Below are 16979 nucleotides of genomic sequence, written 5' to 3'. Positions count from 1 at the left end.
GTTAGACTTTGCCGTTTACTAGGTTTCTTCACCAATGGACTCTGCTCTACTGACTGCTAACCTGAGAACAATAAGATTTTTTTAGATGCATTGAATTCAAGCAAATGTTTAATTGTATAATAGATGTTTTAAGCATCTTAAATGTTTTCAGCATGCAGTAAAGATGTTCCTTTCATAATAGTCCTTCCTGAACAGTTTTTTGTGACTATAAATAAATACGAAAAAAAATCTACGAACACATACATTATACTTTTTTAACAGGTTATTGAGCCACATGATATATCAGTGGCACTCAACACCCGAAAATTGTGGAGCATGCACCTTCATGTTCAAGCAAAGTTGCTCCAAGAAATAGTTCGCTCTTTCTCTGGCACAACCTGCCAGCCCATTCAACATATGCTACGGCGTATTTGTGTTCAATTGTGTGATCTTGCCTCACCAACTGCACTTCTGATTATGAGAACTGTGTTGGATTTGATTGTAGAAGACTTGCAAAGGTATTTTTCATTTTGCATTAAATTTTTTTTCTTCAAGTTGTTCTTGACACACATACATTTTTTCCCCTTAAAACTTGGAAACCAGGGTGTAGAATGCTCAGATAAGATGTATACATACTAATATAGACCAAATATATGCATACACACATATATACATACACACCCACCTATACAAATATGAATATATATATATATCTATATATAGATAGTTAACTTTAATTAGAAAATTTTATTTCATTATTTCATGTGCAAATTGCCTTGTAGGCCTTGATTTTGGGTGTTTGAAAGGTGAACCATAATGTATTTTGATTTAAGGAAATACATTATTGAAAATCTAAATTTATAAAATTTTACAGTAATTGTAAAATTCCAGAGAAGTTGTCATTTTGAAATGTTTTATACAAGATTGGTATAGGTTGATATGTGTTGAGAAACAAATATTAGTTAAATAATGCCTTAACATCAAGAACTTTGTTTATTGAATGTATTGATTTTATTTCAGCACTTCAGAAGATAAAGAAAAACAGTATACTAGCCAAACCACCAGGTTGCTTGCTCTTCTTGATGCTCTGGCTTCACACAAAGCTTGTAAATTAGCTATTTTGCATCTAATTAATGGAACTATTAAAGGTGATGAAAAATATGCAGAGATATTCCAGGACCTGTTAGCTTTGGTGCGGTCTCCCGGAGACAGTGTCACTCACCAACAGTGCGTTGAATACATCACATCCATTTTACAGTCTCTCTGTGATCAGGTATTTATAGTTACTCATAAATTTTGTGTGTGTGTGTGTGTGTGTGTGTGTGTCTAAAAGCTGTTGATGTAATTCTTATCTGTGAACAAGGAGATCTCACCTGTTTTATTACTCCTGCTATTGTTCAGGGAAATGAATTTGACTAGAAACCAACGATAAAATGATTTGGTGCTTCAAAGATTTCTTTGGGTTTGTACTTCACAGGTTTCTTTGAAGAGCTCTTTCCTTTTCTTTATGAGATTGTGTCCTTGGATAGTTGCCTTATGTGACACAGTATTTTGGGGGGTTAGTTATGTCTAATTCATTTTCTTTCCAATTATATACCAATTCATTCTTGAATTTTATAGCTTTGTGATTGGTTGAATTAATATAATGTTTTCCTGTTAGGGCAACTTTTTAATACATTAAAAAAATTTTTTTCAATTACAGTTGACATACAGTATTATATTAGTTTCAGGTGTACAACATAGCGATTAGACATTTATATAACTTACAGAGTGATCACTCTGATAAGCCTAGTACGCATCTGACACCATACAGTCATTACAGCATTATTGGCCATATTCCCTATGCTATACTTTATATCCCTTTTGTGATGTTTTAAGTTCAAATATGGATATATTTATTAAAATTTATTTCTCTGAATAATTTCTTTGTAAGTTTAAAAATATTCAAATGAATGAATAGTGCAGTGATCTAAAATATTTTAGTACCAAAAGTACTTCACTCAACCAGTTGAAGATACAAACTATACTCAGTGCAATACAGAAGGAAAATTTTTTAAAAGGATGTTCTTTTAAAGTAAAAATATTATAAAATAAAATATTTAGGTTTTTATTTCTTTAGGTATATATACTTACCTTAACTTCTGTAGTAGGGCAGAATGATTCCTTTGTTTTTAATGTGTTGGAATCTGTGTTTAGGATGGGACTGGAACAATATTTTGATGAAATAATGACTAAGTATTAAATGCTAAGTATTTCTGAAATAAAAATGCTAAGTGATGGTGATAATCATTTTTAAAAATTATTTTTTCTTATTCCCCACCTCCCTCACAGGACATTGCTCTTATTTTGCCAAACTCTTCTGAAGGTTCTATTTCTGAACTAGAGCAGCTCTCCAATTCTCTACCAAACAAAGAATTGATGGCCTCAATCTGTGATTGTCTACTGGCTGTGCTGGCCAACTCTGAGAGCAGTTATAACTGTTTACTGACATGTGTTAGAACAATGATGTTTCTTACAGAGCATGATTATGGATTATTTCATTTAAAAAGGTAATGTTTAATTTAATATACTCTTGGATTTAATTTTTGTCTCTGTCACCCCCTCCCTGATAGTAATTAATTCATAGCTATTGCACAAGGTTGAAGGTGTGATTTATATTTATGGAGAAGATTTGTTAGCAGTGGAATGTGCTAATAATAATGAAATTGGGATTAAACATATAAATTGAATAGACAGACAAATTAATGTGGACATCTTAGAGTATTTAAGGAAATCTTATTATTCCAGGGATGCTAATTCATGCTTTTAACATATTTGTTTTGTGCTGGGCCAATGTGGCTCAGCAGTTGAGCTTTGACTTATGATCTAGGAGATCTTGGTTCGATTCCCGGTCAGGGCACATGCCTGGGTTGTGGGCTCGATCCCCAACAGGAGGCGTGCAGGAGGCAGCTGATCAGTGACTCTCATCATTGATGTTTCTCTCTCTCTTCCTCTCCCTTCCTCTCTCTGAAATCAATAAAAAAAGAAAGGAAAAGAAAGTGTTAATGTGCTATAGTATTATGTACAGAAGAATACCAGGAAAATAAGCACTGTGTATTGTAAGAGACAAAAATGTGTATGTTGCCCAGCCGGGCATGGCTCAGTGGTTGAGCGTCGACCTAGGATCAGCTGATTGGGGTTCTATTCCTGGTCGGGGCATATGCCTGGGTTGTGGGCTCGATTCCGAGTCTGAAGCGTGCGGGAGGCAGCTGATTGGTGACTCTCTCATCATTGATGTTTCTCTCTCTCTCCCTCTCCTTTCCGCTCTCTGAAATTAATAAAGATATATTTTTAAAAAATCTGTATGTTTAATAGATAAGAAAAAAAGGACTAGTTTATGGTATTTTTATTATCATTATTATTTTTAAAATATGTTTTTATTGCTATTGAGAGAGAAAGGGAGAGGGAGAGACATAGAAACATTGATGATGAGAGAGAAACAGCGACCGGCTGCCTCCTACACGCCCCCTACAGGGAATTGAACCAGTGACCTCTTCGTGCATGGGACAATGCTCAATCCACTGAGCCATTCCGGCTGGGCAGTTTATGGTATTAGAACATAAAATAGTATACTTGATTAATTTAGACTATATAGAGTTGTGCAATGTATACTTTTAATACTTTTTAAAAGCAAGCTTTTAAAAAAAGTGTTTATAAGCTAAATTATCCAAAATATCATTAAGTAATTGCAGTGTCTAATCCTGCTGCCTCATGTTATTTAAACTATTAAAATAATCTGTGCCTTAAGGACCTGAATCGACCTTTTTTTTTTTTTTTTTTTTAAGTGTATCTTTATTGATTTGAGAGAGAGGAAAGGAGGGGGAGAGAGAGAGATAGAAACATCAATGATGAGAGAGTCATTGATCGGCTGCCTAACCCGCAACCCTGGGCATGTGCCCTGACTGGGAATCGAACCCCGATCTCCTGGACCCTAGGTCGATGCTCAACCGCTAAGCCACACCTGGCCGGGCTGAATAGACCTTTTTCCAAAAGGACATACACATGTCCAATAGACATATGAAAAGATGCTCAACATCGCTAATCACCAGGGGAATGCAAATTAAAACGACAATGAGCTATCACCTCACACCTGTCAGAGCGGCTGTCATTAGTAAATCAACAATGAGTGGTGGTGAGGATGTGGAGAAAAGGGGTTGGCAAACTATGGGCTACGGGCCAGATCCAGCCTACCACAAGTTTTTGTAGTTTTATTGGGAGTATAGCTGGTGTTTTTGTGTTTCTATGGCCGATTTTTCACACCAGCAGTTCAGCATTTGTGACTGAAACTGTATAGAGAGAAACAGACTGTGTATAGACTACAAAACCTAAACTATTTACCATCAAGCTCTTTACATAAAAAACTTGTTCACACATGCTCCACACCTTTCATTTCCTTCTGTCAGATTATGGAGACATAAAGATAGTTGGTCTCTGTAGTTATTAACTTAAGCTTTTTGGTCAGGTTTCTGAGATAGCTATAACTTCCTTATGTTAGAGAAATCCTCAGGTTATAAAAAGTGTAAAAGGGAACCTGTAAAGTTCTTTCGCTAAGTTTTATACCTTTATTATTTGGTGGAAGGTTTTCTTGTTTTTGTGTGTGTGTGTATGTGTGTGTTTTTTAAGAGCTTAAAGCTTATCTTTAAAGGAAATGTCAACTATAAATAATGCTTTGTTACATGGTTTGTGTACACAGACATACCAGAGTACTTTTTACTTTTTTTTAAAATGGTGGACTAAGTTTTATTCTGTCTGAACTGAGATTGTTTCTCATACTAGATTAATATGCTCAAATTGTAAGAGTTTTTTCTATTTAAAATTTACAGTTCTTTAAGGAAAAACAGTAATGCTCTGCATAGTTTACTGAAACGAGTGGTCAGCACTTTTAGTAAGGACACAGGTGAACTTGCATCTTCATTTTTGGAATTTATGAGACAAATTCTTAACTCTGACACAATGGTAAGTAGATATGTATATTATATGTATTTGTATTTCTTACAGTTATAAACTTTTTATCATAAGTTAAAACTACCCCTTGGGTTCAAAAAAACCTTGGAATAATGTTTTTTGGAACTTGGAATTTAGAATCATGGTTTTTGTGTCCTCCCCTCACTATAAAATCAGATTGTTTATTTATTAAAAATGAGATGTTTGAGTAGTCTTTATAGAACTCTGATTTATTAGACATTATCAATTTATGAATACTTGCTGATTTTGCAACTTAAATACAGAAAAATACTATCTACAGTGTATTTTTTACATTGAGTTACCTTGCTAGGGTCACCAGAATAGTCAAGTTTTATCAGCCTCTAATTAAGTATTTATTTACTTCACTTAAATGAGCATTTACTGATTGTGTTTTGGTTGCTGTGATTTTGGGGTGAATGTAAAGTTTATTATACTAGACTATTTTGGATTCATGTTAGATATGAATTAAAGGTTATTTAACTCTAAAATCTTATTAAGAGTTTCTCTTATTAGTATTTTACAAAATCATGTTATATATTGTGGACACATTTCCAGAAACCATTAATCGGCCTGCCTTTATTTTATTTTTTATTTTATTTTATTTTTAAAATTTTATTTTACTTTATTATTTTATATTTTATTTATTTTATTTATCTTTTATATTTATTTTATTATTTTATTTTATTTCTTATTTTTTAATAGGTCTGTCTTTAAAAAGTGTTTGTGGTCAAATAAGTTTGGAAATGTCTCCCCTGATGGAACTTAACTATGCACATTAGTATATTACAAGCTCTAAAAGGTTCCAGATAAATAGAAATTTGCTTTACTGCAACCTAACCCAACTTTGTCCAAATGTATTTCTTGCAAAATCCCCCTGTGTGTGTGTGTGTGTGTACACAGCTGTTAACATTCCATGGGTTAGTATTCTGTCAACACTTATGTAAGAAATTTTGCTCATGTTTAAGATTTCTATTTGGGAAGAGGTGTAGGGGACCTGTTTAGTACAGTGTTACCAAAGTAAATATAATATGGAAGGATTTCATAAGAAAAAATTAAGTTTACTGTTTAGTGTATTTCTCTTATGCATATAATTTATGTTGAAAATATTTACTCCAATAAACCCTTCTTGGCTACCTATTGTATTTGTAGCTATTGCTGTGCCAATTTTATTGCTAAATTATTGTTTGTTTTGTGTCACAGGTAGTTTATTAAAGTAATTAAAGTTGCCAGATGCTTTGATTTTAGAAGATTGGTATATTTAACAGTAGGACTGTGGCTGCTCTGAAGAGATATGAGTTTTACTTGTTGGAAGACTACTTATAGTTTCATCAGATCATAAGTGACATGTTGCTGAGTAATCAATATAGTCATTTTCTTACACATATCATCAGTTAAACAGTTCCTAATAAGCAGCCACCCACCAGTTTATTCATGATCCAGAATCTGCTGGGCACTCAAGCACTGCTAACTGATGCTTTTATTCATCCCTCATCAATGCATTTTTGTTTCTTACCTCCTTCATTAGGAAGATTAAGGCTATTTTAATTTTTAAATCCTTTCACTCCCCCCTAATTGTTTCCCTGTTCTTTTTAATCTCGTTTCCTTCCTTAATAGAGAAAAATGTTCCCTGCATTACTTCATTTCTATGACGTCGATCTCTCTTCTAATAGTCTACCTGATTCCTTTTCTCTCTTCTCTCTTCCTCTCTCCTGCCTTTGCTCATAATGGATAGAATTTCTGAATGTCCAAAATAAAATTAATTATCTTCCCCCATAAACTTGTTTCATGTTTTTATACCATTTATCTTCCCTGACATTCAAGATAGAAATCATGAAATAGCCGGTTTTCCCTCTTTTGTTCATCTCCAGGGCTGCTCATCTTGGGTAGTTTACTCACAGGCCTTTCCTACTTTTGTCTTCTGTTGTGTTTCACGTGACCTTAGATTTTTCCCTTCTTGCTCCTTTTTTGGTAACATTTTTATTGAGATGTAATTCACACCCCATAAAATTCTCTATTAAACTGATGATTCAGTGGTTTTTAGTATATCTATAGGATTGTGCAACCATCATCACGATCTAATTTTAGAATGATTTCATAACCTACCAAAGAGCCTTTGTGCCCATTGATGGAAACCCCCTTTCTCCCTTGCAGCCACTAAGGGAATTGTATTCCATCTGTAGATCAATTTTGGGAGTATTACCAGTAAATCTTCATGTCCATGGAAATGGGATGGCTGTACATTTGTTTGGGTCATCTTTAATTTTTTTCTACGATGTATTGTTTTCAAAGTATAAATCTTATACCACTTTTAAGTTTATGCCTCTTATTTGGGAATTTTTTTAAGCTATTATAAATAGAATTGTTCATTTTTTTTAGAATTGTTCTTTGTGTTCAGAAGTACATTTTATTTTTGTATATTGATATTGTGTCCTGCAACCTTGCTGAAGTTGTTTATTGTTTTTTTTTAGTTGTTTCCTTAGGATTTTATATATACAAGATCATGTCACATACAAGTAGAGGCAGCCTACCCTCTTCCTTCCCAGTCTGGATACCTTTTACATATTTTCCTTGCCTAATTGCTCTCACAAGAACCTCCAGTACATGTTGAATACAGATGACAAGTGTTGACATTTTTGTCTTGTGTCTGATCCTAGGGAGAAGGCATTCAATCTTTCACTATTAAATACAATGTTAGCTATAGTTACTCATACATTCCCTTACAAGGCTGAAGACATTTTCTTCTTTTTGTAGCTTGTTGAGTGTTTTTATCATGATAGTTACTGTTTCTTTAGTTGTGTGACTTATCTCCAGGAAAATAAATTCAGGTTTCCTCAGTTCTTTGTTATAGCAGACATTTTATTAACTTGAGTATCAATCAGTATATTATGTGTCCTGCATGTACACTGGTATTTTCCATTGGATATTTTTGTTGTGAAATCTTGGTGCCAGTATATTGACTGCATGTGTTTACCTATTTATTTTGTGAATCTTACTCAAAGAAAACTTTTTTCAGTTTTGAGCTGACTAAATCCTTCTTGAAGCTAGCCATTTATACTAATGTAAAACCAAAACATTGAGGGGAAGATTGCAGCAAAAATGGCTTAAATATCTAAATAAATTTGGAAGCATCTTTGCAAATTTCGTTCTTCTCAAATTTGATTTGTGTGTGACATTTACAGGGATGTTGTGGAGATGATAGTGGTCTCATGGAAGTAGATGGAGCTCATCCATCACGGACGATGAGTATTAATGCTGCAGAGTTAAAACAGCTTCTACAAAGCAAAGAAGAAAGTCCAGAAAATTTGTTCCTTGAACTAGAGAAACTTGTTTTGGTAAAAAATAAAAATGAAAACAGAAATGAAATGAAAACTGCATTCCCAAGTCATATTTTCTTTTCCATTTGACTAGCTCAGGTTTTTCTAGTGACTTTTTAAAAATAGTGAATCCTTAGTTGGGTATTTATACCATTTGAAATAACTCTTTGAGTTAATAATTTGGAGTGAAGTCCTTCATACTGTTAAGAATCTTAAGGAGTAAATGAAGGCAGTATTTTTGGAATTGTTTATTGTTTGAATGCAGTGCCCCCTGCTATCATTCTTTAGAAATAAAATGGCAAGTGTTTTTGGTGTTTGTTTTATTTTAATATGTTTAATGTTAAGTGGATAATTCCCTGATGGTGCTCCAAATTTCTAAGTAATGAAATAATACAAACTTTTCTACTAACAAGTTAATAGATTTGGGGCATAAATGTTCTAGTTTTACCTGCACCTTCTTACTCTGTTTTTGTTTGTATATAGGAACATTCAAAAGATGATGACAATCTGGATTCTTTGTTGGACAATGTAGTTGGACTTAAGCAGATGCTGGAGTCATCAGGTGATCCTTTACCTCTCGGTGACCAGGACATAGAACCAGTACTTTCAGCTCCAGAATCTCTCCAGAACCTGTTTAACAATAGGTAAAATAAGCAATGTTTTGTGGTTGACTAGAAATAGTGTATTTGATGGCTGGGGTGTAGAGAGAGCCAGCTTACTATTTTTAATACTTTTACAGGGTAACATTTTTTAATTGTACTGTACACAGCTCTTACTTAGAAGATAAGCTAAAAATTTGATTTTGGAACTCTTCTTTTTACCTAATACTTTTCCTGTTCCAGGACTGCATATGTACTAGCTGATGTCATGGATGATCAATTGAAGTCTATGTGGTTTACTCCATTTCAGGCTGAAGAGATTGATGCAGACCTGGATTTGGTATAATTTCATTACTAAATATTTAGACAAAAGTTGGTTTTTTTGTTCTTTGTGTATTGTTAGCTCTAAAATAGGTTACTTCTAATATAGCTGTTAAAAGTTTGGGGATCAAGTACCACATACTTTTTATGTCAATCACCCACTTAATGGTGTTCAGGACTCAGTTTTTATGCTACTTGTGTTTTTTGTTGTTGTCGTTTTTTAAATATCTTTATTGATTTCAGAGAGAGGAAGGGAGAGAGGGAGAGTTGAAACATCAATGATGAGAGAGTCGTCATTGATTGGCTGCCTCCTTCAGGCTCCTGATTGGGGATCGAGCCTGCAACCCGGGCATGTGCCCTGACCGGGAATCGAACCACGATCTCCTGGATCCTAGGTCGATTCTCAGCCGCTGAGCCACGCCCAGCTGGCTATTGCTACTTGTTTTAATTCTTTCTGGTTAGTGATCTGTATATATGAGAAAGACATTTTAGGGGCAAATCCCATTTTTGCATAAGTACTCTGAAGTACTTTGTTTTCTTATATTTTTAGGGTAGAGAATAAATTATCCCACAAAATTATAATTATTCCTGTATTTGTGTTTAAGGAGAGAAATGGTGTTATGGTATTTTTTCTTAGTTTGGGGAAATGGAGAGAATGTATTTGTTAAACAATGAAGTACTAATGGGAATTGACAGCCTTAAACATAATGCTGAGTAGGAGATGGTATAGTTGCACTAAGACTAAAAACTCAGTGTAGTCTGTTTCATGCTTCTTAGAGGTGTATTAGGGAGGATGATTCAGCCACATCTTACGCGGTACCATATATGATTTTTTTTCTTGATCAAAGCAATAAATATATATTTTTTTCCTGGTCTAAAAAAAAAATGCTAATACTCATCATGTTCAATAAAACTAAAAATTTGATCCACACTTAAAGTGCACTTAATGTATTGAGGGTTCTTTTTCATTCTTTAAAAGATCACATACAATTCAATTTAAATTTCATTAGAGAGTTAATTTTTTTCCCATTGGAAATTGGTCATTGATTCTTTAGAGCTGTGCTCTCCAATAGAACTTTATGCAGTGACAGAAATATTCTATATTCTGTCCAGTACAGTAGCCAGTAGCCTCATGTGACTGGTGAGCAACGAAATATTGCTAATGTGATTAAGGAACTGCATTTAATTTTAATTTTAATTAATTTAAAATTAAATAGGCACATGTGGTTAATGGCTACCATATTTGGCATCAAATAAAACATTTGTGTTACAGATTGTTCTTTTTATAACTTTATTTTGAATCACAACTGTGTTGCAATGATCATTGTGACCTTACATGGCCTAGGTCTTTTAGGTTTGATAAATTTGAATAAAACCTAAGTAAATGTAATTTTCATTTTTCAGAAAGTAGACTTAGGTTGGAACCTCATTAAATGCATGGAACTTTGAGATCTGTGGCACAAAATCCTTTTATAGCACATATGTTGACTATACAAGGCTTGCAGAGTATGTAATTTTTATATTCTTTTGGAAAAGTTCTGTAGATACTACTTGTTAATTTATATAGAGAAATCTTGCGATTTTTTTGTCAGGCAGCAGAGGTCTCTTAGATTAATATCACTTTTGTGAAAAAGAATGCCAAACCTTTCCCCTGGCTGAAAAACCCCACAAGTGAATTCCTTTTTTTTTTTTTTTTTTACTACCAGTGATGTTGCTTTTTCAAAAGATGAGGGAAAGAGGCAGGCCTATAATTAATTTGAGTCATATAGTTTATAGGAAATAATTTCTGTAGTCAGATGCTACATTAATAGTTACATTTAAAGTGTATTTTTCATTTTGTTTAATGTTTATGACTGCAGGTGAAAGTTGACTTAATTGAACTCTCTGAAAAATGTTGTAGCGACTTTGATTTGCACTCAGAATTAGAGCGCTCATTTTTGTCAGAACCGTCATCTCCAGGGAGAACCAAGACCACTAAAGGATTCAAACTTGGGAAGCACAAGCATGAGACCTTTATAACTTCAAGGTAAAATTTATTCTACTGAGGATCTTTTTATTTTAAATGTTTTTATTGATTTCAGAGAGGGAGAGAGAGAGAGAGAAACATCAGCGAGAGAGTCATTGATTGGCTGCCTCCTGCATGCTTCCAACTAGGGATTGAGCCTGCAACCCGGGCATGTGCCCTGACCAGGAACTGAACTGTGATCTCCTGGTTCATGGGTCCATAGATGCTCAGCCACTGAGCCACACTGGCCAGACTCTACTGAAGATCTTGATTGTGGGTCGTGTAAGCTTATTTGCTTTAATGTATTTTAACCCAGATACATGACTAATGAAGGACAAAGGGAGCCCTGGCCGTTGTGGCTCCGTTGGTTGGACATTGTTCGTGTACCAGGAGGTCACCCGTTCAATTCCTTGTCAAGGGTACATGCCTGGGTTTTGGGCTTGATCCCTAATAGGGGGCATGCAGGAGGCAGCCGATTGATGTTGCACTCCCACATGGATGTTTCTTTCTCTCCCTCTCCCTTCCTCTCTCTCTAAAAATCAATAAACTACTAAAAATGAAAGGATAAAGGAAGTTGACATAAGGCTTGAATCATGAATATCGTTTGGAAATTTTTAAAAAGATAATTTGGCCAAGACATATCCAGTATATTTGTTTATTATTTTACTTTATGAGAGTTTGGAAGGTTTGAACAAGAGTAAACTGGATTATTTTAAATAATTGTTAGTAATACCAATAAAATGTGAGTACCATTCTTAGCTAGTTTTGTTGTATTTCCATCGAAAGTACAGGTATATCTTGGGAGATATGCAGGTTTGGTTCCATACTACCGTAAATAACATAATAAAGTGAGCAACATGAAATTGTTAGTTTCTTGGTGCATATAAAAGTTATGTTTACACTATACCATAATCTATTAAGTGTTCAGTATCATTATGTCTCAAACCCAGTGTATATACCTTAGTTAAAAACTACTTGATTGCTAAATAATGTTAACTATCATTTGAGCCTTGAGTCATAATCTTCTTGCTGGTTTATGATCTTGCCTTCAGTTTGTAAAAAATGCAATATCTGTGAAGTTCAGTAAAGTAAAGCACATTAAAGCAAGATTTGCCTGTCGTAGAGATATTTGCAAAGTAACCACAGTTGGAATAAGAAATAATTGAAATGTAGTTTTCATATTGCAAAGAGTGACTTATATTTTCATTGGAAATACATATTTTTAAAAAATGCTTTCATGGAGTATTTTTGTTTTAATAGTGGAAAATCTGAGTACATTGAACCTGCCAAACGAGCTCATGTTGTGCCACCACCAAGAGGAAGGGGCAGGGGAGGATTTGGACAGGGCATACGACCCCATGATATTTTTCGTCAGAGAAAACAGAACACAAGCAGACCACCATCTATGCATGTGGATGACTTTGTTGCAGCTGAAAGTAAAGAAGTGGTCCCTCAAGATGGAATACCCCCCCCAAAACGGCCACTCAAAGTATCACAGAAGATTTCTTCTCGCGGTGGATTTTCAGGCAATCGAGGAGGACGGGGAGCTTTTCATAGTCAAAATAGGTTTTTCACACCGCCTGCCTCAAAAGGTAATTACTTATATGTGCGTGCGTGCCTGCCTGCCTGCCTCTCTCCCTCCCTCTCTCTCTCTCTTTCTCTCTCTCCTCTCTTTTTTTTTTCTTTTTCTTTCCTTCCCTCACCCAAGGATATTTTTTCCATTGATTTTTAGAGAGAGTGAAAGGAAGACAGAGACATGCACAGGGAAAGAGAGAGAGTAAAACATCGGTGTGAGAGACAGAGACACATTGATTGGTTGCCTCCTACATGTGCCCTGACCAGGGCCAGGGGTCAAACCTGCAGCTCAGATACGTGTCCTTGACTGGGAATGGAACCTGTGACCCTTTGGTGCTCTAGCCCACACTCTAATCACTGAGCCACATCCGCCAGGGCTATATATTCTTTTTGATAGGTTAGAATGGCGATTTTCAACCAGTGCGCTACAATCATTTTTAAAACATTCAATACCTATTTAGTCAGGGGCACTGACCTCTTCCCTTAGATTGTCAAATAAAAAAATGACATCCGCCAACACAATAGCCGTCCAGTGTGAATGAATCAAAATTACACCTATTTTTTATCAGATCAGCAAAAAATATATTTTCTGGTATGCCACAGAATTTTAGTAATTATGTGTGCCATGAGATGAGAACAGTGGAAAATTGCTGGGTTAGAATATTGGAATATTAGAATGTTTAATAGAAGTGATTGAGATGGCAGTGATTCAGGTAAAGTATTTTCCTGTTACTAAAATTAAGCTGCCTCTTGACCAGTGGTTCTATTTGCAGAGTACTTTATTGGATAGAAAAAAATTCTTTTTTATATTAACCTTTGCTTGATTGCACATTTAGTGATGAGTTTAATTAAGTGTTGGGTGATTATTTTTGTTTTTACATTGAGAATTGTATTTATCCTTTCTGAATATTTATGCATTATTTTTGCAGTTGTACTTATCAATAATTTTCTTAAGATTGTTTTATATCACCATTGATTCTCTTATGTACTTGCCTCCTAATGTTCTGTTAATATTTTAAATGGTTTCAAGATTTTAGAAACGGAATTCATTATAGAAATCATACTTTACCAGTAGATTGATGACATGTTTTCCCGCTGTTGAGTGCAGAAGGTGAGAGGGAAGGAGAATAGGAGTTCACACTAATAGCAAACACATAACTGTCAGGAACTTCTATAAGCACTTGACATATAATACTCTCGCATCAACCCCATGAGGTAGGCTCTGTTAATACACCCACTTTACAGAAGAGAAAACTGTCAGCTGACCAGGACACATAAGTACAAGTGGTAGAACCACTATGTGAACCTGGCAGTCTGGCTCCAGAGCTTCTGCTCCTAACACTCTACAGTATATTTCATTTACAAAAAATTCAGTTTACCTTCCATTACTTTTGAAGGTTAAGGCAAACCTGTCAGATCTTTCTTAATCCAGTTGAAGTCCTGAAAAAAGATTTTGATTGTTACCTTTAGGAAACTACAGTCGTCGGGAGGGAACGAGAGGCTCAAGTTGGAGTGCTCAGAATACTCCTCGAGGAACTTACAATGAAAGTCGCGGAGGCCAGAGCAACTTTAACAGGGGCCCTCTCCCGCCTCTGAGACCACTTAGTTCTACAGGTACACTTTCTTCCTACTTGATATTGCTGAGAGGGAGGTGAAGTCTCACTTTCACATTGTGGAATGTCATGTACTCTGATTCTGGGAGAGAATATTTTAGAATGTAGATGTGCAATTCTAAAGTGAGTTAATTTTATATACGAATGAGTACCTAATGTACGTTTCTGTAGAAATAATCAGAATTTTAGTTTCTGCACTTTGTGTATAGTCTGAGCAGTTTCATGGTGATGTGCTCTGTTTTTATATTTCAATAGTGAAAGTGAATCCTTAAGGTATGTTTTTAATAAGAGGTATCTTCATAGGGCATATTCCATTTTTAGTTGCAGTATTTTATTGTGTGTGTAAGCATATGACCCTTAATAGCTTTGAGATGTTACTCTCACATATGAAACATTTTACCTACTTAGGACAGTTCACACTGGTCTTTAACACATTCCTAGGACTTACACTTGGATTTTAAAGGAGCAAAGAGTACTTTCTGTCTTGGGTTTGTGCTCAATGTGATAGACGAGTATTCATATAATGGGAAAGGAACAGATGTTGCAGCTAAATACTGTATTCTTTCTTTTACAGGCTACCGCCCAAGTCCTCGTGACCGCGCTTCCAGAGGCCGTGGGGGACTTGGACCCTCATGGGCAAGTGCCAATAGCGGCAGTGGAGGCTCAAGAGGAAAGTTTGTTAGTGGAGGCAGTGGCAGAGGTCGTCATGTACGGTCCTTCACACGATAAAAGTTATTTTGGGAACATCCTACGTGTATATGAACATTTTATGACAACAATAAAAATAAAATAAGACATTGAAGGACCAATTTAGACTTTTAGCAGTTATCTGGAGACTCTGAGAGAATATTTTTATCTGAAGAAAGCAGATTTTGTTTGATACCTAACACAAGATTTCAATAAAAATCCAAACTTTGTATGTTTTTATATATTTTTTCTCCTTCTTATATAAGACTAGAAAATTTCTTAGGTAGAGAATGAATGATGAAATTACTTTTAGGTTATACCTTCCTACACCACAGATGTTCCTGATACTTTCTCAGCTCATGGTGCCCTTTAGTGTTTCAGGAATTTTTTTTTAATAGCACATCTAGGACAAAAGAAATGCATAATACTTCCATTTATTAAGCAGTCAAGTCCAAACAGCTTAATAAGAATTAATACCATAAGCACTAGTAACTGTAGACCCTGTACAGCTCTCATACCTTGGAACCAGCTTGGATCCTCACTATTGCTCTCATTTTCTATTCCACTATACTTTTTGCACAGTAATTGTTTTCACAGCTGCTAAAAACCCAGATTTTGGAAAGAAATAATAGGGCTATCTAATATTGAAAGTGTAAACTACCTCAAACTAGTAGTTTGTGTTATGTCCAAGAAATGTGTTCCCCTCAAAAATTTAAACTGGCATTTGTGCTAATTTACTAGGGTGCCCTGGTGCATAGAAACACAACACTCTTCTATACATTAGAAATGTGTATGTACTTTGTGTTTCAGCTTTGTATCTACATTTGCTATTTTATTACAGTTATTTAAAGCCTAAAATGAGGTGTGTCCTAATAGTTATTTTGAGAATCCAGAGTATCTAATAAAATCTGGACTTCATATACAGAAATAAAGTTTATAACAGAAAATAGCCTTATTTTCCCCAAGAGATAACACATGGAGCTGACATAAAATATAGAGTTCTCTTTAAGAACAAAGGAGTGTATGAGTCTCATTTCATTCCTTTATTATTGTTTTGCTGAACTATTTGTGAGTGAATAGAAAGTTAGGTGAACACCAGTGAATAAAATCTCAGCTCTGAAGATTCTGATGTTTAATTGAAAAGTAAAGGAAATCTTCCCATATCCCCAATCGCCTCAAAAAACCCAAGAAAACCTAAACCCCTTTCAATTTTTTTTTAAAAAATATATCTTTATTGATCTCAGAGAGAGGAAAGGAGAGGGAGAGAGAGAGAGAAACATCAATGTTGAGAGAGTCATTAATCGAGCCTGCACTGGGCATGTGCCCTGACCGGGAATCGAACCCTGCTTGCCTGGATCCCAGGTCGACGCTCAACCGCTGAGCCACGCCCGGCTGGGCCCCCCCTTTCAATTCTTAAACCTAATAAGCTCATCTCTAAAGATGCCTTAATCACATTAGAATTTGAAGTTTGCCCCCAGTAGCTGATGCAAATGCGTGTAATAATTGTTTCTTAAGTAATTACATTTGTTAAATAATAAGGATATGTGACTATATGTACAGGTTTTTTTTAATGGAATGCTTCATGAATTTGTCATCTTTGTGCAGGGGCCATGCTAATCTCTGTATTGTTCCAGTTTTAGTGTATGTGCTGCCGAAGCGAGCACTACATTACATTTTTTGATTTTTTAGCTTTAAGTTGAATATAATCTTTGAGAAATATCAGAGAGTTGTTTATGCTATTTGACTGTTAGTGTAACACTCAGGAATTAAGGCCAGCCAAAGTAATAAGTTAGTACTGTAGAAGCAAATTAATACTAGGCAAATTAAAAATGTCCTGATTAAAAATCTTAGATAAATAAGAAACTAAGTAATTTAGCATGTT

At 34.9% G+C, this 16979-nt stretch overlaps 1 protein-coding gene across 5 annotated transcripts in view; it reads left to right on the top strand.

Annotated features, from left to right (window-relative positions):
- The window catches only part of VIRMA (vir like m6A methyltransferase associated), a 43218-nt gene extending 27891 nt beyond the window's left edge, over positions 1-15327 (top strand). For 4 of the 5 annotated variants that reach the window (XM_081116771.1, XM_081116774.1, XM_081116775.1 and 1 more), the window contains 11 exons: positions 262-497; positions 1000-1252; positions 2311-2528; positions 4842-4974; positions 8163-8315; positions 8781-8941; positions 9140-9236; positions 11077-11243; positions 12483-12814; positions 14268-14411; positions 14985-15327. In XM_081116771.1, the coding sequence (XP_080972897.1) occupies positions 262-497; positions 1000-1252; positions 2311-2528; positions 4842-4974; positions 8163-8315; positions 8781-8941; positions 9140-9236; positions 11077-11243; positions 12483-12814; positions 14268-14411; positions 14985-15139 (2049 nt within the window). In that variant the 3' untranslated portion in view covers positions 15140-15327. The remainder of the gene's footprint in view (positions 1-261; positions 498-999; positions 1253-2310; positions 2529-4841; positions 4975-8162; positions 8316-8780; positions 8942-9139; positions 9237-11076; positions 11244-12482; positions 12815-14267; positions 14412-14984) is intronic. The other variant, XM_081116772.1, reaches the window with a different exon arrangement.
- Positions 15328-16979: the final 1652 nt, after the last annotated feature.

This window comes from Miniopterus schreibersii (assembly GCF_964146895.1).
Source record: "Miniopterus schreibersii genome assembly, chromosome: 17".
NCBI classification, from domain to species: Eukaryota; Metazoa; Chordata; class Mammalia; order Chiroptera; family Miniopteridae; genus Miniopterus; species Miniopterus schreibersii.
Note: the sequence above shows the minus strand (reverse complement) of the source record. Positions and strands in the feature narration are given on the sequence as shown.